The 26,041-nt window shown below is 45.2% G+C and overlaps 1 protein-coding gene across 2 annotated transcripts; it reads right to left on the bottom strand.

Annotated features, from left to right (window-relative positions):
• Positions 1-2,468: 2,468 nt before the first annotated feature.
• Positions 2,469-25,313, bottom strand: Fkbp1a (FKBP prolyl isomerase 1A). Of its 2 annotated transcripts, XR_003301976.2 has the most exons (6): positions 25,159-25,313; positions 25,033-25,080; positions 8,899-9,011; positions 5,552-5,715; positions 4,778-4,817; positions 2,469-3,622 (listed from the first exon to the last, which is right to left on the bottom strand). XR_003301976.2 is itself a non-coding variant. In XM_026402083.2 (5 exons), exons 1-4 carry the CDS (start codon positions 25,193-25,195, stop codon positions 5,587-5,589), a joined length of 327 nt encoding a protein of 108 aa, XP_026257868.1. In that variant the 5' UTR covers positions 25,196-25,313; the 3' UTR covers positions 2,469-3,622; positions 5,552-5,586. The 2 variants fall into 2 exon arrangements, 1 of the variants encoding a protein (XP_026257868.1); XM_026402083.2 differs by lacking the exon at positions 4,778-4,817.
• Between the last annotated feature and the right edge of the window lie 728 nt (positions 25,314-26,041).

Here is a 26,041-nt window from a genome sequence, read left to right as displayed (position 1 = left end):
AATAGTTTCTCTTACAGGGTCTAGGTATTTAGAAAAGAAAAATGTTACATGTTCAAAGATGTACTAACTTTAATGAAAGCAAAAATTGGAAATAACCCAAGTTATAAGGGTATAAGGAAACCCTGGGAAAGACTTGGAAATAGGCCTGTCCCTCTTGAAGGGTGTTGCACTAGCCTACCCTTCTGGAATGTCTCCAATTATGTAAATTGAGAAAGTATGATGCAGATTATTCTTATCCTCAGAAATACAAACTGTGACCAGTGGAATGCAATTGTTTATTGCTGTAGCTATTGGCTTATTTTGCCAGTTTTGTATCTATTATGCAAATTAATTTCAGCTCTCCTGCTGGGTTTATATATTTACTCTTTGGATTTTCTTTTGGAATGATGAAAACATCTCACTGATTCTCATTAACTAATGAGTCAAATCTTTTTAAACATGCTCATTTCACATTTGTATGAATTATTACTTTTACTTTTTTGGCATTGAAGATTGAACCCAGAGGTATTTCCATTGAAGTATATCGCCAGTCCTTTTTACTTTTTGAGGGTCTTGCTGGCTTTGAACCAGCGATCTTTCTGCCTTATCTTCCCAAGTTGCTGGGACTACCAGTAGGCACCATGGTAAATGGTTCATAATTTCATTTTCTAAATGAAAAGTTCTCCTTTATCAAAGTAGTTACTTGATATTCACTTGATACAATTTACAGTTCTCTTAAAACAGTTAAAGATTATTCAGCAACATGAATATATATTCCCGATAAAACATTAAGGGGGAAAAATGTAGACTTTTTTTTTTTTTTAAAAACTGTGATTGAATGTAAAAACCTGTGCCTTTAATTAAAAGTAAAAATTGTTTGAAGTGCCCAGGGAAAGAAGAAATTGAATTTGTTAGGGTAATGATCCTGTATGAAGTTTTAAAATATTCTCAGTTGTTATTATTTAAAAATATGATCTTCTATTAAAACAACTTATGTCTTGTAGCTCTGGAAGTCAGACAAATCCAAAATGCACCTGTAGGGCTAGAAAGGAGGCAAGGGCAGGGCTGTGTGCTTTCCAGGAGAGGGGGGGGGGGTCCATTTCATTGACTGTGGCAGCTTCTGCAGGCTATCAGCATTCCCTGGCTTCTAGCCCCTTCTTCCATCTTCAAAGCCAACAGCGCCCACTGCATTCTCAAATGTCTTTCCAACTCACATCTCCTTCTCTGAATCTTGTATGGATCCTTGTGAAACATATACTGGCTCCACCAGGTAATCCAGGATGATCTCTTCATCTCAGGGCCCTTCACTTATCCATATCCACAAAATTCCTTTTGCCAGGTCAAGTGTCACATCCAAGGATCCCAGGGACTAGGATGTGAGCTTCCCGGAGGCCATGATCTGCTGCCCAATCCAGAGGTTTCTCTTGAGTTCCACAAGAACAGATTTCCTATGTGCCAGGGTGGAAAGCACAGCACTGACTTTGGAGGGCAGGGACCCTATGCCAGAGAACACAGGTAGAATGCCATTTAAATTAGTACAACAGGCAAGAGTAATCTATAAGGGGAAACCCCAAAACAACTAGTGTGGGGACTGGTGGGGGAGAGGGCATAAGGCATTTTCTGACTTGATGATGCTCTGTGTATTGATAAGGAGCAAAAATATAAACAAACACTGCCCTCTAGTTTATGATATGTATTGGGGGGGGGATCGTGATGCCTGCCATTGACTGTGAATGTGACATAAAGGGTGAACTGAGGAATGGAGAGATGTGACAATAGGAACAGCAAAATTTAAAGAACCAGAGATAGTAACTGAAATAATCTTTCACTTTTTTTGACAACTTTTATTAAAAAATTTGGGGAAAATAAGACATAAACCTGGAATATTACTCCAGTGACTTAAATTAAAAAGGATTAAGAAAATCACTAAGTCCTCGAATCATGTTTAGAACCAGTCTCAAACAGAACAATTGTAAAGTTGCCTCTCAAGGAGTGGGGCATCTTTGGTGGTTTCTATTCTGACCAGCATGTACAGGGCGGGCCAGAGGAGGTGTGGAGCCAACCAGCCTGACCACATGGCAAAGTCTCTCCACACTAAAGGTCACCTAGAATTCCAGCTTAAAACCCAGCTCTTCCCTTCATTATTCCTCACCAATTTGCTCACAGCCAATCTCCAATGGGACTGGACCTCCCTTTTTGGGAGTTGGTTCCATCTCACTTTTTTCACCTAAGAACTCAGCAGTGTTCTACCAGGACACACACTTAAGGAACAAGGGACATGACCTCTAAGCAGTTCCTCTGGTGCAAACCTACTGCCCTGCCTGGCCATGCACCCCAGCACAGCCAGGGGCAAGGTGTTCACTGCTGCAGTTCTGCTGAGACAATGCTGGACACTAGAACCCCTGCCCCTGCCAATGCCTTCCCAGAACCTGTACCAAAAGGCAAGGGAAGCACATGAAAGGAACCACCGAGACGGGAGCTGAGAAAAGCCAGCATAAAGCACTTTTATTGCAATAGTAAAACTTGAAACTCATATGTGGTGCGGGGGAAAGCGGGGAGAAAGCAACAATTTCTCTCACCAAATCACTACACAGGACAGCAAAGGGTAAGAAGGGGATGAGGGACAAAAAGCCAGGAAACCTGGAGATCAGCAGAGAGCCAAGCATCAAAAAACAGGCGGTGCTGAAGCTGCGTTGGCCAGCTGCGTTGGCCAGCAGCGTTTTCTGAGAGAACACTCGAGGATGTGTCACGATGGCCGGGCTTTCACTGGGTGTTGAAGTCTACAAACAGCACCTTCAATTTAAACTTTCAATTAAGGTTCTTAAAATTTATGAAGTGGAACTTGGATAGCTTCGATATTACAAAAGTTCTGAAAATCCATTAGAAAAACCACAAGATGGAGGAAAGAAAGGGAAAAAAACCCCCAAAACAAAAAACCCCCAAAAGACCCCAAACCAAAACCAGCCAGGTCACAAAGGCGGCTTCAGAGGTCCCTGCTGGCCCAGGGACAGATACCTGTAGTGTCCAACATCGCAGTGAAAGTGATCTGCTTTCAAAAGGCAGAGGGGTTCTGGGGAGGGGGTGGGCTGGCGAGGAAAAGGCCTTCCCTCCCCACTGCAGTTTTGGGTAGGGCTTTGAATTTAACCCAAGGACATTTCTCACATAGGAGAGTAATTCAGCCCTCCACAGCGTCTCAAATCTGCTATGGCTTTGCAGCGCAGCAGCAAGAATGTTTAATATATAATAGATAAAAATTTCATCCAAAAAAATAAAATAAAATAAAGATTCTTGCAAACCCCACCCCCCAACACCAATTCCTATTCTAAAGTTAACCCATCACTTGTGCTGTTAATACCTGTCAAGATACTTAAATGGAAACCTAGATTCTAAAGACTGAAACTGAATCTTCACCCCAAAATGAAAACAAAACGACTAACTTGAGGTTTATGGCATATAGTTTAGGTAAACACACATACAAGGAGAAAGGGGAAGGGGAGATGGAGGTGTCAGAAGCAAAGCTGAGTGACAGAACACATTCAGTCAGGGTAGATGTTTATACAAAGTGTAGTGGGACACGCCAAGAAAAGCTCCGTATGGATTCATGTGCACGCGTCTGGAGGCACCGGATCCCTCCATGGCAGATCTGTTGGGGACAGAAAAATGTGTGAGTTCCAGCAACTCCGTGTTCTTTGTGGAGACAGACACAATACCATCTGCCATGCCAAGTCCCATCCCCTGCAGCTGAGAGATCTTCCGGGGACCACATCACTTCTCTTCCAGGTGGAGAAAGCCAGATGGGCACTGGCTGGATTCCCAGGGGAGTAACCTTCTTCCTGCTTAAACTGGTCCATGTGTTTTGTTTTGCTCTTTTGTTGTTAATCTGAGGCCAAGTTTGGCTTGCTGCAAACAGCAGGTGGGCTGGACCCTGCTGCTGGCAGTGGAGTTCCCCATTATCAATGGCTCCCCAACTTGGCTATGTATAGCTTGGCCCACCCCGGAGCTTGAAAAAAAATGTAATGCCTGGACCCCACTCCTAGTGACTGTAATTAATTGGTTTAGGGTGACCTCAAAAGCTACTCAGGTCTTTAATGTGTAATCCACCCTGAGAATCACAGCTCTAATTGGTTCTTGACATGGTGAAAAGACTTGGGAAATGTTTCCAGTTCGTTTACTCAAATCTACAACTTTCTGGGTTGCCCTTGGCCATTCCTTGGAGACCTTTGCAGGAAGTGCTGAAATTTTCTTCAGCAGAGGGCAGGGAAGGTTAGGTTAGGGTGTCCTACCACCTTTCTCTTTTCCTTTCCCTCTCTCCAACTCATCAGGGTTTACAGAAAGTGAATCTTCCCAATGCAACCTTTTACATTTAAATGACTCAGCTCTCAATGAACAGGAGGGGGTTTGGGTTAGGTGTAGACCTCTGGGTGGACAGAGGCTTCTCTAAAGGTCCAGAATTCCCTCCAGGTAGGATGACAAGCAAAGAGACTAGAGCTGTCAAGTCCAGCCGGGCCTATGTTACCTTGGTGTGAATTTACACCTAGGATCAGGCCATGGAGAGGAAGATCACTGATAGGAAGAAGCCTCTCACTCCAGGAAGCCCCCCGCAAGCCAAGCTTCCAAGTAGTTCCAACTGCCATGGCACAGGTGGCAGCAATTTGTTGTAGCTTTCAAACAAAAGCACCCTCACCCAGTCCCTGTCTGTGCCCTCGTGGTCCCCGGAGCAGGAGAGGAAGGGAATAGAAAGGTCTGGGCCAGTTGGGAAGGAATGACAGCAGGTGTGTTTAGTGATTCTAATACCTACATGAAAAGGGATGCGCCACTGGGATATTCAGTTTGGTTTCCTAAGAAATAAGGGCAAAAGAAGGGAAATCAGGAAATGGGTCTGGTCCTACTTTGCCACTGCCTGGATGGAACTGAGGAAGGTCTTTCTCCAGGACTTAGGCTCCTCACTTGCTGCCGAGGAAGACAGATGCAGTCCCTTCCCAGGACTGGTCTGAGCACATCCCTTCCATCTCACGAGCATCCTTTGGCCTTATCTTTCTGCCCCACTCCCTGGTACAAGTTGGCCATGAGTGTCCTGGGTTCGGTCCCCAGGGCAGTCAGCCTCCCTCACATCATCTAACTGGCAGTAACCAGGAACCCTACAGCTGAGAGCGCCACACAGTAGACATGGTATTCATATTAGAGGTGCTTTTCTCCTGGGCTTCTAGAAATGGGGGAAGCAAAGTCATCAGAGCCTTATTTCTAGAGAACTAAAGCACCAAAACTAGAAATCTGCCCTGTGTCTCCACAGTCCCAGCTCAAGATTTAGTTAATAAGTGACATAAAAAGACTTTAAACAGCTGCCATCCTGAGTTAATTGGAGAGTATAAGCTGTCCCTTTCCTTAGGGTGACCAACTTTTACATTCTAGATATACACTAATTAACACTGAAAGGACACCTTACAGGGAAGAACCTAGGGGGAAAGAGAGCCCTGTGGCTTTTTTTGTTGTTGTTGTTGTTCTCTTCCCATCAAACTCTGGGCCTCACAAGGAAGGAGCAAAGGTAGTTGAGGCCTTCAGCAGGTTTCCTTACCCAGGAACAGGGGGCTGAGGGAGGGGCCACTCCTGTCATTCCAGTTTTAGAAGCTCCACATCGAAGACCAGAGTGGCGTGTGGTGGGATGATGCCCGGGTGCCCAGTGGCACCGTAGGCATAGTCTGGGGAGATAGTCAGTTTGGCTCTCTGACCCACACTCATCTGTGGAAAGAACAAGAAAGAAACACTCAGCAGGACACACATCTGTCTCTGGAGAAGCAGAGCTGTTTCCTGGGGTGTTCTCTGGTCAGGATGGTGTTTATTAGGAAATCCCAGGAACTCTGTACTTGCCCAGGCTGCAGGCAGCACCCCTTACTTCCTGAAGGACTTGAGGTGAGCAGTGAGACTCCAAGGATTCCAACAGCAGTTAAAAAACCCTGACACCCCTAAAGATCAGGTCCACAATCTTTCCACCTAGATCTTACTGACGGACGCCTTCCAGTCCATCAGTGATCTGTCACTCAGAGGACATGTGGTTAGGCGGCATCTATGCTCTTGTAAAAGGATTACAGCCATCCCTTGATATTTGTGGATGCTCAAGTCACTCACAAAAAACATATTAGCATATAACCTAAAAACATCTTCTTGAACACTCTAAATAGCCTCTATTATAATACCTAACACAGTTTAAATGCTACAAAGTTTTTATATTCTGTTGTTTAAGTAGTAATGACAAGAAAAAAGTCAGTAAGTACAGATTAAACTCCCAATATAGAGGCCTATCAAATTTTTGCTTTAAAAACAAATACATAGATAAAGTAATACTTGGGGATAGTCTACTTTTTTTGTTTTCTATATTTATATATTTACATTCATACTGAGAAACTTGAAAGCAGATAATATGGGCTGGGGATGTGGCTCAAGCGGTAGCGCGCTCGCCTGGCATGCGTGCGGCCCGGGTTCGATCCTCAGCACCACATACCAACAAAGATGTTGTGTCCGCCGAGAACTAAAAAATAAATATTAAAAATTCTCTCTCTCTCTCTCCTCTCTCACTCTCTCTTAAAAAAAAAAAAAGCAGATAATATGATTTTCCAGAGTACAGAATAGTATGTACAGTGAGTTCCTATTTGTACACATATTTATATTTGCCCTACTACATAAACAGAAAACATCTTTGGAAGTACAATGAAAATTACAGTGTTTTCCAATGGAAAGCAGAGTGGTGAGTAACCAGAGAGGAAGGAAAAACTTTCACTTAAAAAAAATATATCTGGACACTTTTTTTGAGTTTCTAATCAAATACGCCAACAGATGTAAATGTCTTTTCCTGAAACACTGAGCAGGTTTTCTGCTGAATCTCCACCCTTCGCTTATTTCTCCTCTGACTGTTCACGGTGTGCCCCTGGCTCTGACTAAGGGGGAGTGCAGTAATGTTGCTAATGCAGTTCAGAATCCACACTTCCACAGCACTTCTCAGAAACTGGGACACATTAGACCACAGTTTTAAGGACAGTTAAAACTTATGGCTTTACCTAATAACTTCAAAATAATCATTTCTTTGAGCTAATGTACATCTACAATATATGCTAACAACCCGTCTCAGTGGGAGTGGTTCCACAGGCATGTCCACACAGTTGGAATATAGCAGTTGTGAATATACTTCCATGGACAGATGCCCAAGACTACTGTTAGACGAAAAAAGGGAGGCCGTGAAACTAGCACTTGTATGATTCTATACCTGGAAATGCGAAAAACCAGAACGCTAACAGTGTCAAAAAAGAAGGGGCACAAGACAATCCTCCCTTCTTCCTATGCCTTTAACTCACTGGCTGAAGGCTTCTGTGCAGGGGAGTTTAGTATAGGGAGTTCTGTGTGGCTCTCAATCTACCTCAACGTGTCCCAAGTGACAGGGCTATGACCCACCCCAGAGCACTGGGTCCAGGGGAGTCTGGGCTTCTCCCAGTCACTTATGATGCCTCGCCACACCTGAGACATGAAGTAGGTCAGTAACACCATCTCAGTGGCAGTTGTGACACCTGGGACATACAACACAGTCATTGTCCTAGTGCAGACACAGACAGAGGATGTCTGTGGTGTGAACAATGGTTGGCACAAAAGACGGGGGATGGACCACAGACTCAAGAGCTGGCCAAATTACAGGGGAGGGGCAAAATGGCATGGCTGACAAGAGTTCCCGAGGGAGGCAAAACACACAGGGCCCCTTCCTTGCACTGCCAGACCTTCTCTCCTCAGGACAGAGACCCACACTCAGGAGTAGGAAGGCTTCAAGTTCCAGTCTATTTAGAGAGAAGTCAGTGATATTTCATGGAGAAAGTAGAACACTGTGTATTTTGGAAACGAGATTGACAGAAATCTTTCTTCTTGTCTTGTTAAATTTCCAATTCTCCTCGATAAGAAGATAACAGACTAATTGCCATCACGCAGAGCCCGCTAGGTCTCAGCCCACCATGAACACCCCCTTACCTGATTAAAGAAAAAAAAAAAAAATCTGCTTGACAGAATCCTACTACATTTTGGCAATTCTAGGTCCCCCATCATCTCTTGGGAATTTTGAAGCATTGGCAGAATAAAAGCTTTTCCACAAATAGGGAGGAAGGAGGTGAGGAAACAGACTCAAGCAAAATGACTCTCTTCATGAGTCTGATCTCTCATAAGCTGTCTAACATAATGTAATCAACAATCAATAAAACAAACAAACAAAAAATTAAACTATACAAGATAACATTTTTCATTCATCATATTGTCCCAACGCCAAAAGTTCTAACCCCATACTCAGTTGGTGGGTGGGGAGGACACCGCACCCCCAAAGCCTGCCCGTGGCAGTTCAAAGAATGCAATCCCGACAAACCCCCTCGGTAGGACCTGATAAATACAGGGCGCAGGTCCCCTGAGCCATGTACCCCACTTTTGAGAATCCGTCCTACAGCAGCAACACTTGCATACATGTAAAATCAAGTCCATACAAGATGAGACACCGCAGCATTATTTAAAATGGCAAAATACTGAAAATGCCATCATTAGGGCTCAGGTGGAATAAATTCTAACACACCCACTGAAGGGAATACTATGCAGCTATACTCCTTTATGCTCTTTATGCTCTGGTGTGAAATGTCAATATAGATTAAGTGGAAAAGCCAAGAACAATGTATTTGTATAAAGGCAAGAGAAAGGAGCACGTTTTTGTGTAGCTTAAAGAAACCATAACACAAGAAACACTATTAAAAAGTTACCTGTGGGGTGTTAGGCAGTGGAGGCAGAATGAGAATGATACTTTTCATTTATACTTTTAAAAAAATTTGTTGAATCATATGAATGTGCTATCTATAAAAATAATTTCAAAGCTAGATATCAGGAAATAAAACAAAACAAAGGAGAGCATACCTGGGCCACCCCTTCTTCCCAGCCTCGGATCACCTCTTGCTTGCCTAGCATAAACTTAAAGGGCTTGTTTCTGTCCCGGGAAGAATCAAATTTCTTTCCATCTTCAAGCATCCCTGTGAAAAGGGCAGATGTAACATGAGCAATGAGGAGAAAGACATGAGGCAAGTCAGAAACCAGCAGCAAAGGACCCATCCCACCCGCCATCGCCAGCAGGGCGTTCTAGCCCGGGAGGAACTGGGCACCCAGGGAGGATCCCCTGGGACCTTACTGGGCAGCTCTGGTTCTGGGGAATCCCTCTATACCAGACCTGTAGAGGTTCCTCAGGAAGTCATCCACAAAGGGACCTTGCCTCCCAGTAGCAAGAGCAGTTTCCTTGTCTAAAGGCAGAGAGCGTCAACTCCCTCCATCATGACGTTCCAGCAACCTGCGGATTTCTTCCCAGACTAAGAATAACTTTAGGCTCACACAGGGCTTACAGGGCAAGAGGCAACCCTCCTTCCCTAATTCCCCCGTACCTTTAACATATACCATGTAACCTCTCTTTCACTGATAAGATGAGGCAAACCCCTCCACCACTGCCACTCCATGATCCCCTCTGAAGCTGAGTGTGACCCCCATATATTGCTGCTCTCCAGGCTGGGGTGACTGGGAGTTCATCTAGAGAACCCCTCTCATACCACAGAGTGTGGTATTCCATCAAGGAATCTGGACCCTTAGTAAAAAGCCTTTATTTAGTAAATATCTTAGTAAAAAGCCTTTATTTAGCCCAATGGGAACTGTGAACCATGAAGGGGACCAATAACAAGGCAGGCTTTGAGTTGTCATAATCTTCCTGAGAAAAGGAACCACATGGGCTGAACCAGAGGAATGAAAGAACTTGTGCAGCTTTCGTCCTACTTATTTGATTCAGTGGTGACCAGACCTCTGGTGCTCATTTCTTCACACACACTCATTCAATTCTTTTCACAGCACCATCCCAGGTTACATAGATGAGGAAACTGAGGCAGAGAAGTGAAGTAATTTGAAGTAGTAAATTTAGACTATAACTCCAAATATTGCATTCTTTCTACTAGACTGTTTCCTAGCCAAACCACAATGGCACCCTTCAACAAAAGGGGGAACTCCAGAGATGGCGATCCCAGAGGGCGAGAGCTATGAGAACAGGGGAAAAGACATCTGTGACAGACATCTGCAACTCCCCTTTCCAAAACACACCATCAGCACCGGTTTCTCCAGAAGTCAAAGTAAGCCACTTGTAATAGCTGACACCACCTAGTTCCTGAAACTCACACTGGAATCCCAGATGGGATGGGGCCAGCTGTTGATGTACAACTGACACAACACTGGCTTTACTGGAAGCTGAGGATAGGCAACCACCAGGGTTCTAAGCATCATTCAAACGACTCACCCAAACAAAATTCTGCTGTGTTTAGGGAAGCAGGGAAATCCCAACCTAAAAAACATGGCAATATTTATAAGGACAGGAAAGCAGAGATGAACTGAGAATGTTATCACAACTACCAGATTATGTGGAGTTTAACAAAATAGGAAATGGGGCTCGGGGATGGGTGCTGCTGTCCTGAGAGCTGGAGGGGAGACAGATGTCCTGGGGCAGAGTGGGCACGGATACTGCCTGAAGCCTGGGACTGAGGATAAGAGAGAAAAACACCATGTAGAGGCAGGAGCTGGCACTCCAGAACTGGTGAGCTGGGGTACAGATTTAGCTCATCCCTTCACTAGTACACAACTACCAGCTGTAGGACTGGAACAGTCTTCTACAAATGAGTAAGCGGGAGAGAGGAACGCAGTTTCCCAATTCCACAATGCCACTGTACACGTACCCCTTGCAAGCTTTGCTTCATGCACTGAACCCAACACAACTGAGCTTAGTGGTAAGGCAATGAACCGCTATAATGTCCAGAATCCTCTTCCTGAACAGACAGGGAGCATTTCCATTCACCTTGAGGCTGCATGTAGCAGAAATTTGGAAACCAACTCCAAAACTCTGTAACCTGGCCAAGGTCAGAGGCAGTCAACGGCAGGGTATCTTAGTAAAAAGCCTTTATTTAGCCCAATGGGAACTGTGAACCATGAAGGGGACCAATAATAAGAAATAGCCTCTTCCTGGTCTGTACTTCTTTGAACAGACCTTGAGTTGGAATACAGGATGAAGGGTAGTTCCTGGCTCCTCTTTCTGACTGAATATCACCCTCCAGGAGCAGCAAGAGCCCCGGCTAGATGAACCGGATTAATCTAAGCCTTTCCCTATGTTGGTGTGAAGGCGTACGGGCCCGTTTGGGCACTAAGACCTACTTAGTTTAGGCACTTCACCTATTGTGAACATCTACTAGAGTCTTCTAGGAAAGTTCTGCCTCACTAGCAAAAAGAGACACACTGAGGAAAAAAGCCCCTACCCTCCACGCAGCTGAATGCTGCCAAGTGAGCATGTGACGTCTGAAGCTACAGTAGCTACCTTATAACCAGGGGAAGGCCAGAGCACCAGGGCTCTGAACCAACCCAAGCCACCTCCTTTAAGACTTACATTCTAGGTGGCATATAGTGGCACATGCCTGTCATCTCAGCTACTTGGGAGGCTGAGGCAGAAGGACTGCCAGTTGGAGGTCAGCCGGTGCAACTTAGGAAGACCTTATCTCAAAATTTAAACTAAAACAGCCTGGGGTACTGCTCATTGGTAGAGTGCTTGCTTACTACGTGCATGAGGCCCTGGGTTCAATGCCCAGCAACTGGGGGAAAAAAGGAGGGGTTCTGAGGTGATCATAGGCAAACTATTGAGATAGTAAAAAGATCAGTGGTTGCCAGGAGTTAGGAGGAGAGGGAGGCATGAACAGATGGAACAGAGAATTTTTAGAGCTGTGAAAATAATCTTTATGATACTATAATGGTGGATATATGTCATTATACATTTGTCCAAACCAAAAGAATGAACAACACCAGGAGCGAATCCTAATGTAAACTATGGTCCTTAGGTGATAATATTATGATATAGGTTTATCAATTTTTTTTTTTAAAGAGAGAGAGAGAGAGAGAGAGAGAGAGAGAGAGAGAATTTTCAATATTTATTTCTTAGTTTTCGGCAGACATAACATCTTTGTTGGTATGTGGTGCTGAGGATTGAACCCGGGCCGCACGCATGCCAGGCGAGAGCGCTACCGCTTGAGCCACATCCCCAGCCCCAAGGTTTATCAATTTTAACAAATAAAGCACACTAGTGGGGAATGGAAAAAATGGGGAAGGAAGGCTATGCATGCAAGGGGCCAAGAGACACACGGGAAATCTCCACACCTTACTTTCTATTTTTCTGAGAAACTGAAACAGCTCTAAAAGGTCTTATTTTAAAAAAAGGAGGTGGGAGGGGGGTGCTGAGGTTGTGGTTCAGCGGTAGAGAGCTCACCTAGCATGTGTGAGGCACTGGGTTTGAGCCTCAGCACCACATAAAAATAAATAAATAAAATAAAGGTATTGTGTCCAACTAAAAAAAAAAAAAAACTAAACTAAAAAAAAAAATCTGCTTTTTTTTTTTTTGTACTGAGGATTGAATCTGAGGTGCTTTACCACTGAGCAACATCCCCAGTCCTTTTTAAAGAATTTATTATTTTGAGAAAGGATCTTGCTAAAATGCTGAGGCTAGCCTTGAACTTCAGCCTCCTGAGGATTTAAGTCACATTTTCTGTTACTTAAAGCTGAATACAACCTAACTGGTATGAGTTTAAGCTTTTAAAAATTTTATTTAGCACACGCCAATGTACAGTTGACATAAAGTAATAAAGAAATGGAACCTGACAACCAAGATCACAAAGTGGTATCACTGACCTGTGATAACCAGACCAGTGTTTTAGGCCAGGACTCAGTAGATATATTTTATATAGGGACAAACAAAACAAAACTTCTAGGTAATGGTTGCTACACTTCTCATTTTTAAAAAGAATTGGATTGTAACCCATAGTTTAAAAAATACAGTATACCTACAGGTGAATTATCCTATTTTAGGCCAAATCTGAACATGGCCCAGTCCTGGGCAAGATCATATTCTGATTGCAATGAAAAATCACAAGGTATTGAGACAGACTCCCTACACTTTTCTCTTACACCCCATCCACTCCGGAGGTGAGAATGTTCTTCAGTGCAGAGACTCTGGGTCTGTGCAGACCTCTAAATCCTGCTCTCTTAAACTTGTGTGGGACTCTGAGGGACAAAGCCACTCCCTGTTACCTCAGCAAATCATAAAAGCCAGGAAGCAGAATCTGCCTAGGATCCTGGTTCTCCTATGCTTTTTCAAGATGAGCTGTTGACTCTGGGAAGAGGATGTAAGCCATACTCCAGAACTTCTGACCACAGTTACCATCTGTCAATCCCCCGACTTCATCTTCACAGAAGGGCTGATGGGGTGGGTATTCCTTAGGCCCGAGGAGAGGATCTCACATATTTCAAGTCCCAAAGCCAAGCAATATTCTCATAAATGGTGGTATGTGTCTGAGTGGATGTCACACAACTGGCACAAGCTCTAGGATAAGGAGATACTTGAAGAAGGGCTTGCCCAATGGGGAGTAACAAACCCTAGTATGGATGTGAGTGAGTGAGAAGACTCGGGGGAGGAGGCCAAGGAGGGTAAGCAGTGGTGCCCGTCAAGAGGCAGGAATGAGTGTGCACTACAGTGTTCTGGAGTGGGAGTTATGCTGGTCAGCAATGATTGCAGGACATAAAGAAGCAGGTGGTCACAAGTCAAGATGGAGGAAAAGGTTCAGATCTACCTCTGAAGCAGTGGTAGAGCTCTTGCCTAGCATGGGTGAGGCACTTTGTTCAATTCTCAGCATCACATATAAGTAAATAAAGTCCATTTACAACTTAAAAAAAAAAAAAAAGATAAGCCTACACTTGCTCCAGCTTACATCCTTGGGAATTTCCAGGGGGAGGCTTAGGCTCGTCTACTGGAAGGGAACCTAAGGCAGGTAGGACCACAGACTCTACAGACTATCAGGAAAGTGCTATGGAAAGACCTGCAGAGGTCTGCAGAGTGTCCTCCTTGAGTATTCACCAGAGTACCAACAAGTGCACATGTCTGGAGAAACTAAGTTCAGGAAAAGAACCATCTAAAAGCTTTAGAGGAAACAGAGCCCGGTGCTCACATAGGGCCGGGATTAGTGCCTGTTTCCACTAGACAGAATAGGAGAAACACGTGGTTCACAAGGCACTGGGTAGAATGTAAGGTAGCAGAAAGTAATCAGCCCTAAATTGAGCACTGCTAACAAATCACAAAAGCAGACTCACAAGGATCTAGTACTAGTAAATGCTCCTTAGTAGGAAGCTTGAGAAGATATATAGGAATAAAGATATCTAACACTCCAAAAGGCAAAATTCACAATATCTGGCATCCAAAGAGGCAGAAAAACATAACCCACAATGAGGAGAAAATGGTAGAGGATGTTAAGACTCAAATTTCCAGATATGATTACTATGAAATTAAAAATGCACACATAGAAAAGCAAAAACTGGCATCCATGCTTCATTGTCAAGTGCTGACTCAAAATGGGTCACAGGCCTAAATATAAAAGCTAAGAAATCTTTGTGATTTTAGGTTAGGCAAAGATTTCTTACATACAATGTAAAAAAGCACTACTCATAAAAGAGTAAACTGAACGTCATCAAAATTAAAAACTTCTGTATTAAAAAAAAAAAACTCGGTTAAGAGAACGAAAAGACTCAGACTGGGAGAAAACTTTCACAAAGCATATTTCTGATAAAGGCCTTCTATCCTGAGTACATACAGAACTACCAAAATTAACCACTAAATGGATACTTTGTTGAAAAAGATGTTTATGATGGCAAGCAAGCACAGGAAAAGACCTTCAACCTTTCTTAATAATTACAAATATGCAAATTAAAACCACCAAGAGAGGTAACTACTAATACTGATCAGAATGAGTAAAACTAAAAGACTGAAGCCCCAAGCCTGAGGAGGGGGTGAGGAAACAGGACTTCTCACCTGCACCCCCACCTCCCCGCCACTGGTGGACTGCAAATGGGGCAACTACTGCAGAAACAGCATCTCCCACATGACATGGCCACTACCACTGAGCCAGTAACAAAGAAAGGACATGCTATGTCCATATAAAGACTTGCATGCAAATGTTCAAAAACTTGTAAATGACCCAAATAATCTACCAACTAGTGAACTGATAAATAAGTATGCCCATATGTAGAAAATATTCAGCAATAAAAAGGAACAAACTACTGATACTTGGAATGACACAGATGAATCTCAAAATAATAATGCTGACTAAAAGAAGCTAGACAAAAGAATAAATGGTACACGATCCCATTTATAGAAAAACTTCAGAAAAAGAAAACTAATTTCTGCTGACAGAAAAGCAATCAGCAGTTGCTAGGGGAGGGTAAAGAGGAAGGATTTTTAGAGGGAACAGAGATTTCAAAGAAACATCAAAACTTATGAAATTGTACATTTTAAAGGATGTCAATTAGCTTCAACAATTTTTTTTTAAAGAAAAAGAAAAAAGTAGGTAGTGACATTTCTAAAGTTCTGCTTATGCTTAGCTCCTATATCCATCCTGGCAATGGACGAAAAGTCTGGGAGGGGGAAGGCAAAGCAGGCAGCAGGTGAAATCTCAGCAGTTGCTCCAATTTTAACTCTGGAGGTCTTCTGTGCCAGGTCCTGGAGCCCTGGAGCAGTGGAGCCACCTCCACGTCAGTGCTGTAATTTCCTAGAGAAAGCACACTCTGCAGGGAGGAGGCAACCGAGGCTGCGGTTCGGACAAGACAGCTGGCATTCTTTAGGCTCAAAAGGCCATGCTCAGCAAAAAGCACCCCCGTAGTTCTTGCTATCCTGACAGCACCCGCCACTTTCATTTCTGACTACACACAGACCACACCTCATGATCCAGAAACTGCCTGGAAGAGCTCCACATTCTTGATTCAAGTATTCAGTCTTGGCTCTTAGGACTGAATGTAGCTTGAGGTCACAGATCTGGACTTGGAGTCCCCATGGCACTCAGCTCAGCCCTTGGCACTTGCAATGCTGGCATTCAAAAGCACTTTTTGTTTCACTGTGTGATTTTTAAGAATCAGGAGGACAAGTAAGAGACTTCCATATTTAGACCCTCTTCCCTTTATGGGTAAAAAGAATCTGAGGGGTAATCCCAGAATGGCAGACTTTACTTTCAGCACCTCGAAGTCACTCATCAGTGAGAAAAACATGAAACTCTGGGGGCCTCCAGATAAAAGCACAAGACCATGAAAGAAATGAAAGCTATGGCTGCACGCAGAGTTGACGTCACCTTCACCTGGGTCTCCTCCCAACTGTTTAGCAGGTCCTTGGGGGAAGACCCAGACTCAAATCCTTGGAGAGGGAGCAGGAAGATTAAAAAAAAAAAAAGAGGGGTTTAGCGGAGTTTCAAGTCCCTCTCCACCATAGCAGTAGGCACTTTCCTGCCACTTACTGCTTGAGCATGTTCTTGTTCAGAAGGAATTGGCAGAGGGAGACTTGGCCAGCAGCTCCTGGGCAGACAAAGTGTCCCGGGTCCTTGGCCCATGCCACATAAGCAGTGGTTAAGACCTAAAACTAGGACTACTGGGTTATTTTTCGTTAATAACTCAAAAGAGAAATGGAGTCATTTCCAGTGTACTCTGCTTTGTGGAAGGCAGAGCTCCCACGTGCCCTCTACTGGGTACAGTACAGAAGGGGACTGAAGGCACCTTTAAAGAATTACACTTTTGAGAGTACACATTGAAAAGAGGTGGGGGCACCCAGCCGAACACAAGTTTTTCTGCATATTTTCATGTGAAGCCACTTAGAACCTGCTTGTGTGGCTGAGGTGCCTGCGGCCTCATGGCTTAGCTGTTTTCCTTCCCTCTCCTCATCAGACACAGAGACTCCAAATCACCTTCTGCTTAACTACCTTACCAGAAACTCCTATGCGACCTACCACTCGAGTAACAGCCCCAGCAGGGCGGGGAGGAGAACTCTCTCTAGCTGCGTGCACTCCTTCACTCCCATAAGGGTTCTTTATGCTTAACAAGGAGAGGGGGGTCAGCTGTATTTGCTTCCAGACCCATTCATGGCAGTTACACTAATTGTGTACAGATGACATAATTAAATAATATGTAAATTAATAAAATGTGAGTGTGACCAGAAAGAGTAGTCCCAGCTGACTGCGTGGAAAGACTTAATATGGGCAAGTCATTAAAAAATACAGCTAGTGAATAACGTTGCACAGACGACAGACCACTGTATGTTTGGAGAAAGAAACTGTAAAAATCTGGAAAGGTATGGCATCTAGGTGATCTCTTACAATAGTCCTTGCTCTACTTAGGAAAAAAAAAGATCAAACTTGTTTTTTGTGAGAACTATGATGGGATACTCCACAAGTGAAGCCTAATACTCAAAAATAAATTCTTTTTCTTCTGAAAGTTCTCATACTCCCACCCCAGGGCCTTTGCACATGCTGTTCCCACTGCCTAAAATGTTCTCGCTCAAATAGTCACATGGATCACTCCCTTACCTTTCTCAGGTCTCTCTACTCAAATGCCACTTTCTCACTGAGGCCTACCTGTACTGCTAGGGTACTGATCATTCCCTACAGGGTAAACATCTTAAGGACATGGTGGAGGCTTTTTCTCATCTCCTGACACCTTCCCTGAATAGCTGGGCAATAGCTTTGATGTGCAGTGGTTACAAGAGAAAGGATTGGTCACAATTTTATTAATCTATATGACTGAATAAAATCCAAAAAGTTGTAAATATTTTTCTCTCATTCTAACTTAAAGGAAATAGAAAAATACCAATCATAACAGAAATGTGGGCTTTGTCCACCCAGCTAGTCTAATGCCAAGTCCGAACTGGCCACTCATTCAATAGTCACTGACTCATTCAAACAGTCACTGAATGCCCCCTCGATACCACAGTACATCAATGCTAAGCACTGATGGGGAGACTCTAGAGAACAACAGTGAGGTTCTGGCCTCAGTCTGTTGGGGGAAAAGCTGTGATATCAAGACTGGGAAAGAGCTTGCCAAGTACATAATGGGAGTGGGGGCAGTGTGGCAGCACCTAAGCAGAGCGCCGTGGGCAAAGGCTGGCTGTGTCCAAAGAACCAAGTGGAGGCCAGGGTGATCCGAGTTCTTGGATCAGGAAGAGAAAATTACAAAGCAGAAAAATGATTCCCAGTTTATGGACATAATGAACCATTAATACTTCATAAAAATCAGTTTCAACCCCCCAAAATGTTTAAGTTACAGTCTATGGGTGAATGAATTTTATGGTATATAAATTATATTCAATAAGGCTGTTCAAAAATGTCAATGGGACCCTCTGAAAGGAACCAGAACTCTTTGGCGAAGGCTGATACCAAAACCAGAGCAGTGAAATCAAGGAACTGATTAATCAATTCCAACTTCTCAATTCTGGGACTATTTCAATTATACAGGTATTAAAATAGGTTGGAAATCATAATCTGAAGCTCATGTACCCTTTATTATTAGTGACAACAAAAATACAGCTAGTTCTATAAATAATTGGGTACTAGGACAATACAGTATCTTTACATATATACAAGCCATCCTATAAACAGGACAGGACATTGGCACACATGGACATGCTCCTCAGGTTAATCTCTTCAAAATCAAGGCAGTCAGAGAGAAGCAAAGAATTCTGATGAACAGAGAATAATGAGGGCAGGTAGGCATCATTTCTGTGGCCCAGAATACCCAGGCATTACAACGCGTCACTATGCAGTACACATTGTTGCAGAGAACAGCTATTTTCCACCATTAATAATTTGAAATACAGTGTAGTCCTTGAAATAAAGAGACAGCCTAATTCTAGAGAGTAATGAATGTATTTCTTATATTATGAATCAGTTATGTACATAATACTTTGCACAGCTCAGCATTTAGAAGTAACTTAGTAATAAAGCTTATGAAATCGTTACAATGCATTTAAAAAGTTTTTCAAACACTAAAATCATTCACCTATTTCTTTTTCTCCAAATAGACCTCTAAAAACATTATTATTATTATTTTGGTAGCAGAGATTGAACCCACGAGCACTTAACCACTAAGCCATCCCAACCCTTTTTTGTATTTTTTTATTTAGAGGCAGGGTCTCACTGAGCTGCTTAGTGCCTCGCTGTTGCTGAAGCTGGCTTTGAACTTGTGATCCTCCTTCCAGTCTCTCAAGCCTCTGGGATTATAGGTGTGTGTCCAGCCATAATTATTATTTTGAAGTTACCTTAAGTGATATATTTGTTGCTCATTTCTTAATGGGTTTTCCACACGGAGGACAATGAGACAAATATAAAGAATAAAGAATTTCATTGATTTTTAAAGACTCTGGAAATTTTAGGAGTCCACAGTATACTAAAACAGAGGGGAAAAAAATGTTGGAGTTTGATTCCTCACTTTAAAAATAGTATTTAAAATGAAGGAATTTGCCTTACCCTCTCTTATAGAAGACAACTAAGAGAAGGAATGAGAAAATTTTAATAATTGCCACTTTGTGAATGCTACTGAAAAAAAAAAAAAGTCTTCTGGTAAAAATTCTCCACAAATGGAAATACCACCAGGGGGTCTGCAGGATGCAGGTCTGCACTCACAGATCACAGATCACTGCTACTTGCAAAGGGAAAATTGTACCTTTACAAACAAGATGGAATTCAGCATCACAAACAGTGGTACTTACCAGGGTCTATTCAGACATTTAACACTGAACATGCAGTTTACAGGAAACCAAGAGGGGGAGGACAGGGGCAAGTTAAACAATACCAGGAGGAAACAACAGGACAGATACGGGCATTCTATAAGATAATTAGCCTGCTGCCTTAGAAAAATCAGGGTCATTAAGAAAAAAATAGTGCACATAATGCACCAATTTAAAGATGTGGGAAAAAAATAATAAAAATTTTTAAAAGAAAAAAAGTAAATTTTAAAAAAAGAAAAGAATAAAATGGTGCAAAACTCATAGATTCAGATTACAGAAAGAACATCTAACTGCAATGAATGAACAATGGAGCTGGGGAGTCTTAAAAAAAGGATAAAAACGCTGAAGAAACCTGGAGTGGTTTCAATGAGTTTGGTGTTAGATACTGTTAAATCATTTAAAACTTTTTCTTAGAGGTGACAAGGAGAAGGATAAGGAGAATAACCCCATTCTTGGGGTATGTTCAAGACTTCAGAGAAGTAAGATGTCATGATGTTTGCAACTTAAAATGGCTCGGCACAAAAACAGATTACAGAACTGCTGCTGTCTCCTTTCCTATGAGTAGACAGAAATGGCATTTATGATAAAACTGGAATCTAGGTGGTAGCACATGTCAGTATTCTTTGTTCTATTTTCATTTTTCTTTCTCTGAAAACTTCTCCATGAAGAGCTGCCATACACACAAGATGCAACAAAGCCTCTGGATCATTTAAGACAAGGGAGCTATCATCCACTCTTACTTATAGGAGACAATGAGGACATTTGTGTTGTGATTTTGATAATGACACTCCCAGAAAGAGATAGTAGCTTCCACAGCAAAGTCTATTTCCACAGTGTTAACATCTCACCATGCTGAGGGAATGGAGGAGAAACAGGACTGGTACCTTAACCTGCTCATACAGCTTGGTACAGGCCAATCCCAGCCCTTCGGATTCAGTGCTGGCCACAACCACAACTAATAAACCCCCCTTGGTCCTCAAATGCAAGAGAACAGCTGCAGCATTCTTAGCCAATGAACACTGGGAACAATGTCTTCAGATGAATCCCCACTCAGCCCATCTCCCTTCCCTGGGTGCCTATTTCCTCATATGTAAAACAGGAGGAGGAGGCCATTGCCCAAACAAATGCACCAAGATGCATGGAAAGCCACATGAAAAACACACCAAATGCAAGAGGTGGTATGAAAGTTTGGGCTATCCAAGGAGTTCAGTGTCAAGACCCTGGCTCTTTGTCGCACTCTCATCATCACCAAAGCCAAGTGGGCACAATACCCAGTGCTGGGACACAGGGAGCCTGACAGTATGTGTAATGACATCATCACTGTCATATGCCCCCAGCTTCACACCCTCAGCATCTCCTCACTGTTGGTTCCACTTTACAGGTAGCACATGGAAGCTGAGAAGGGCAGGACCACTTGCTCACATTCTCAGAGCTTGTTACATGGCAAAAGACGATCCCTCAAAGGACTTCCGACCTCTTTCAGGATCACTATCCACCTGGCATCACCTCTGCTTATGGCCTGGCCTGGTACACATTTGGGATACAGTCTGGGTCCTGTTTCTGCCCTAACCCTCCCACAGTCCATTGTCTACACAGAAGCCACAAAGGAAAGGATTAAAATCCAAGTCAGCTTAAGAGCTTCCAAAAGCTCCCACCTGACTCAGAGGAAAAGCCAATGTTCTCCTACAACCTGCCACAACCCACCCCAGCCTCCAGGTTTGGCCCTGTGTGAGCTTTCCCCTCTACCTGGAATGCTCCTCCCTGACAGCCACAAGGCTCACACTCCGACTTCCTTTGAAAGATGCAAAGATGTCACTTTGTCACAGGCCTTTTCAACTACCCTCATTAAAAGCAAACTCCCTTTCCTGCTTTTCTTTCTCCACAGTGTCTCTGAATACCTGAGCTGTCACACTATCATGGGAGTCTTTGCCATGGGCTGAGTTCCACTAGATTAGGCCTCTGTCTACTGAGTTCACTGGCCATGTTTCATGCCTGGCCTGTTGGTGTAGGAAGGAAAAAGTCCTGTCACATCCTTGCCCAACAGCTCCAGCCTGTCTGCCTTGAGATTGCATCCATCTGGGGGAAGCCATCTGAGGCATCTCTGCTGGGTGTGAGCCTTCCTCTAGACACCAGCTCATCAAACAGGAAACAGGCAGCAGGGCAGTGCAGGAAATAAAGCAGAGAAGAGGGGGAACGGAGGTGAGAGAAAAGCAAGAGGGAGCTGCGGGAAAGCACACACCTGCCTGAGGAGCCTCAGAAGCCCTCCAGGAGGATCCCTAAAGACCTGAGGCTGGGGGACTCTCAGCTTCTCTCAGGCAGAAGCCAGGAGGCTATGGATGACTTAAGCCCAAATTCAAGGACGAGATGTCAAGATACTTTTTAAAAGGATAAAAAAAGAATTTCTTCAATCTTGAGGTTGCTATCACAATGGCAGGCACATGGCCTACGGATGTGAGTAAAAGGGACATGAACCTAGCTGCGTGCCAGGGAAAGCTCAACAGTAAAGATGACAAAGCTTCTGGAAGCAGGGAGTGGGCTCTGAGAATCAGCTTCATCCTCAAGGCACTTAATTGGTGGTTACCTCCCCACCTCCTCCCACCTAATCAACGCATGTCGCACTATAAGAGATGGCTTATATGCTGCCAGGAAAGTTTTCCTTTTCCCTTTGGTACTACACAGAGGTGGTGTAGGACTTTAAAACCTTGCTCATGCTATGTTCTGCTAGAGGGCATGGGAGGCACAAGTGGGAGCCTTGAGAGTGACATCAAGGCCATTAACTGGTGGCATTTAAAATATCCTAGGGGTAAAATCACACAGTATTGTGCTCTGGTGGCTGAGGGGGAATTTGTCACCTTACTTCTACCTGCTCTTTCTCTGGATCCATCCCAAATCAACAACAGTGGACAGATGGCCAGAGCTAACATGGTCAGGACTGTACCTCTAACCTAAACCTGGGTCAGCTAGATCCTCCACTTCAGCAACTGTAACCATCAATCATATAAGCAGAACAATCTGAACTGGGTACCCAAAAGGAGACAGAGAAACTGGCACCTTCCATCAGGTGGGAGAAGCAGAAGAATGCATATCTGTAACAGGATTACAAACAAGCAGGGGCAGGGGGAGAGACGAAAACTAGGGGCATCTTGAGAATGTTTCTCTCTTCTTAAGACACAGTGGGCTTCCTGCCTTTGAAGCCCCCTCCCAAATCTTTACAATAACCCTCCCTTCTGATCATGTTCACTCAAGATGGATTCTGTTCCCAGTGACTTAAAAGCCTAAACTGCTATAGATGAGATCGCACAGTGCCTACCCCCTCCTCCCACGCCCCCACAGGTCTCAAACAGGTTCTTCCTGGGAGGCTGGTGGCAAAGACCCACGGGAACAAAGCTGCCTGCCTGTGGGAGAACAGCCTATTCTGTGAACATGAGGCAGAGCTGGCTTCTCACTAAGGCGTCTTTGTAGAGCTTATCAAAATGAAATAAAAGAGAAAGCTTTTGTCCTAATGCATGCCAGGGTCTTGCTGCTGTTCTGGGAACGTGTGGGTGGGTGCCACCCGCGAGGAAAACACAGACTTGAAGAGGCACTGAGAGCCCTGATGGTGTTCTGGGTCCCACGGCCATCTGTTCTTTTACTAAAAGGCTTCGGCGTGCTGTGTGGGGACATTTCACCAAGAGACACAGTGAACTGTTTCTGCCTCCATACCAGTGTCAGGTCCTCAGCAGTACCAAAACACAGGGGAGCCAGGGATGAGGGGCAGACTTGAGAGTGGGACAAATGCAGCCAAACCACCTAGTGTGGCCACCTGCAAACAGGTGGGGAGAGGCTACAGTGGAAGGCACCTCCTCATCAACTTGTAGGAATTCAAGGAACTGCCCACTCAACCCAAAACTATAAATAAAGCATAAATAAATACTCTTCTCAACATGTGGATCAAAAATGACCAAACTGACGAGTGTTCCTCCCTAGACCTCTGAGGCACAGGTGCTGACTGCTGTCTACAAGGACAGTCATTTAAATCACTTTCCAGTTTTTGTTCAACATGAGACTGACTGTTCCCTTCAGAGATGGATCTCAATACTCCCTTTCTGGCAGCCCTTTAAAGGTTCTAGTCCTTAACTCTGTCCACCTCCGGCCTCCATTTCTACTCAAGGAGAAGGGCCAGAGAAATAAAAGGGCACAGGAGGGAGGATGTTAGTTGCCTTCTTCCCCTTCCTAATTTAAGTCATTTTCCCCAAGAAGGGGCTCCTCCATGATGGAGAAGAGGAGGGCAGAGCAGTTTGGTCAGAACTGCCCAAGGGGAGGGGGGAGGAAGGGGGAGCGGAACTGCCCTAAGAGAAGGGGAAGAGGAAGAGGAGGGAGGAGAACTGCCCAAGAGGAGGAGGAAGGGGGAGCAGAAGAAACAGAGGAAGGAGGTGGGGGATAGAGGAAAGGGTGGGAAAGGGATAAAGGGGAAGGAGAGGGAGGAAAGGTTATTCACTTCAATTGTGGCTACAGCTCTCCAGTCCTGGAGCCAACAGCCCCTCCCCTCCCCCACCCCACCCAACCCTCGAGGACCTTGTAAGGACAGGGAGTAAAAGATGGTTCCAAGGTGCGCAACTCTGATGTCTGAATTCTGGCTAAGGGGGTCTAAACTTCCCTTTGGTTTTAACATCATGAATAACAATACCCTCCCGAGCCTCCAGTTGCCTTTTCATTAAAATGGGAATGAGAAAGATCTCTATTTCGGGGGGTGGGGGCGGGTAACACGTGCAGTTTTTGGTCATCCTGGTCCATCAGTGAGGCTTGGAGTGTTTTCAAAAGTAAGAGGAGAAAAAGACCGTGCACATCCATTTCTTCCACAGCCATATGGAAACACCAAGTAGGGACTTCGGAAGTGGGACGTTTCCCAACCGCGGCTCAAGGGCGCATCCCGACTCCCGGGCGGAAGGGGCAACTTCGCTGCCTTGAATTACCTCGCCCTTCTTATTTTCAATGGAGGGAGAGGCGGAGCCAGGGGAAGGTGTCCATCGGGACGTAGAAATGTTCTACATTCTCCCCAAGGGTCCCTGGCCAGGGCTCGGCCCATTCGTGAGCGGGTGACCTTGGGCAAGGGACTTGCCTCGCCGAGCCTCAGTTTCCTCATCTGTGCAGTGGGCATACAGGCAATACCCCAGGCACAGAACCGCTTTGGAGGGGCGAGGTACCGCCTGGCCGGAGTCACCGCTCGAAAACGTCGGCTCCCACGGTCCCGGGTTCGGCAGGCCCCAGGCTGTCCCCTCCCGGCGCGGCCACCGCCCAGGCCTCAGCCTCGGGCCACGCGGGCCTCGCCGCCGCCACGCCCCGGGTCCCCAGGCCGCGGCTGCCGGCCGCAGCCGGGCCGGGGGTCGCGGCCCGGGCCCCCCACCCCGCGGGCGCGCCCCACTCACCGGTGTAGTGCACCACGCAGGTCTGGCCGCGCTTCGGGAAGGTGCGCCCTGAGGAGACAGACAGACGCGCCGGGTGAGCGGAGGGCTCGGCTGCGGAGCGCCGCGGGCCGCGAGCGCCCTACTCACCGTCTCCGGGGGAGATGGTCTCCACCTGCACTCCCATGGTGGTGGCGGCGGCGGACGCTGGGCGGGCGGCGCGACGGGCGGCGTGGACCGTGAGCGGACCTGGCGGCGGTTCCGCGGCTCTGCCTCGTCCCTCCGCGCGTCGCCTGCGCACGCGCGCGCCCCCGCACGCCCCGCCCTGCGTGCGCGCCCCACGCGGCGCGCACGTCCCGGAAGCCCAGGCCGCCGTGCAGAGGAACCGGAAGCCCCGAGGCCCCCGGATGCAGCTGTGTTTGAAGACCTGTGCGGCGCGCCCCTCCCTGCCTTCCTCTGGGCTTCCAGCCTGGCAGGCATCGCCTCAACCGAGTTTCCCAGCTGAAAAGCAGGAGTTTTTTTTAACTGGGGCTCGGCCAGTTACTGACAGGGTGACTTGGAGCAGGTTCACACCTGCACAGGCTGCGCAGCCTGCAGAGTGGGTGGCTGTGAGAAGGCAGTGCACGTGTGTCATGTTACCGATCAGTAAATGGTTCAAGTTTCTGGGCTTCTCTTTGGAGGAGGAGGCAGTGCTTACATTGCCTTGCATGAAGCCTGTCCGGATGCTTCCATTCGTTTCACCCAACTTTACCATCGCATATTCTGATGGAGCACCTATTAGTTATCATGCACTGCGGTAGATGCTTGGGACATAGCAGTGAAGAATATACTCATTCCCAGACTTTAAAGAATTTGCAGTCTGGTGTGGAAGAGACAATTGACCATATAAATTAAAGTTTCTGTTCCGTTAAGTGCAATGAGAGCAATACATGGTGTCATGTCATGACTTTGCCTGGAGTGTGGTGAAATGCTTTCCTGCGTTAGCCAGGTTTAGCAAAAGTCTAAAGCATTGGCCAGCTGTACAAGTGCATGT

This window comes from Urocitellus parryii, chromosome 6 (assembly GCF_045843805.1).
Source record: "Urocitellus parryii isolate mUroPar1 chromosome 6, mUroPar1.hap1, whole genome shotgun sequence".
NCBI classification, from domain to species: domain Eukaryota; kingdom Metazoa; phylum Chordata; class Mammalia; order Rodentia; family Sciuridae; genus Urocitellus; species Urocitellus parryii.
This window is presented reverse-complemented; position numbering and strand designations above follow the sequence as displayed.

What these genes read in the sequence shown, in the direction of transcription:
- Fkbp1a (XM_026402083.2), bottom strand. Translation starts at nt 25,195, where the DNA reads ATGGGAGTGCAGGTGGAGACCATCTCCCCCGGAGACG. An exon ending in GACCATCTCCCCCGGAGACG is followed by an intron (nt 25,081 to 25,158) that starts GTGAGTAGGGCG and finishes CTGTCTCCTCAG; the next exon opens with GGCGCACCTTCCCGAAGCGC. An exon ending in GGGAAGAAGGGGTGGCCCAG is followed by an intron (nt 5,716 to 8,898) that starts GTATGCTCTCCT and finishes TTCTTTCCACAG; the next exon opens with ATGAGTGTGGGTCAGAGAGC.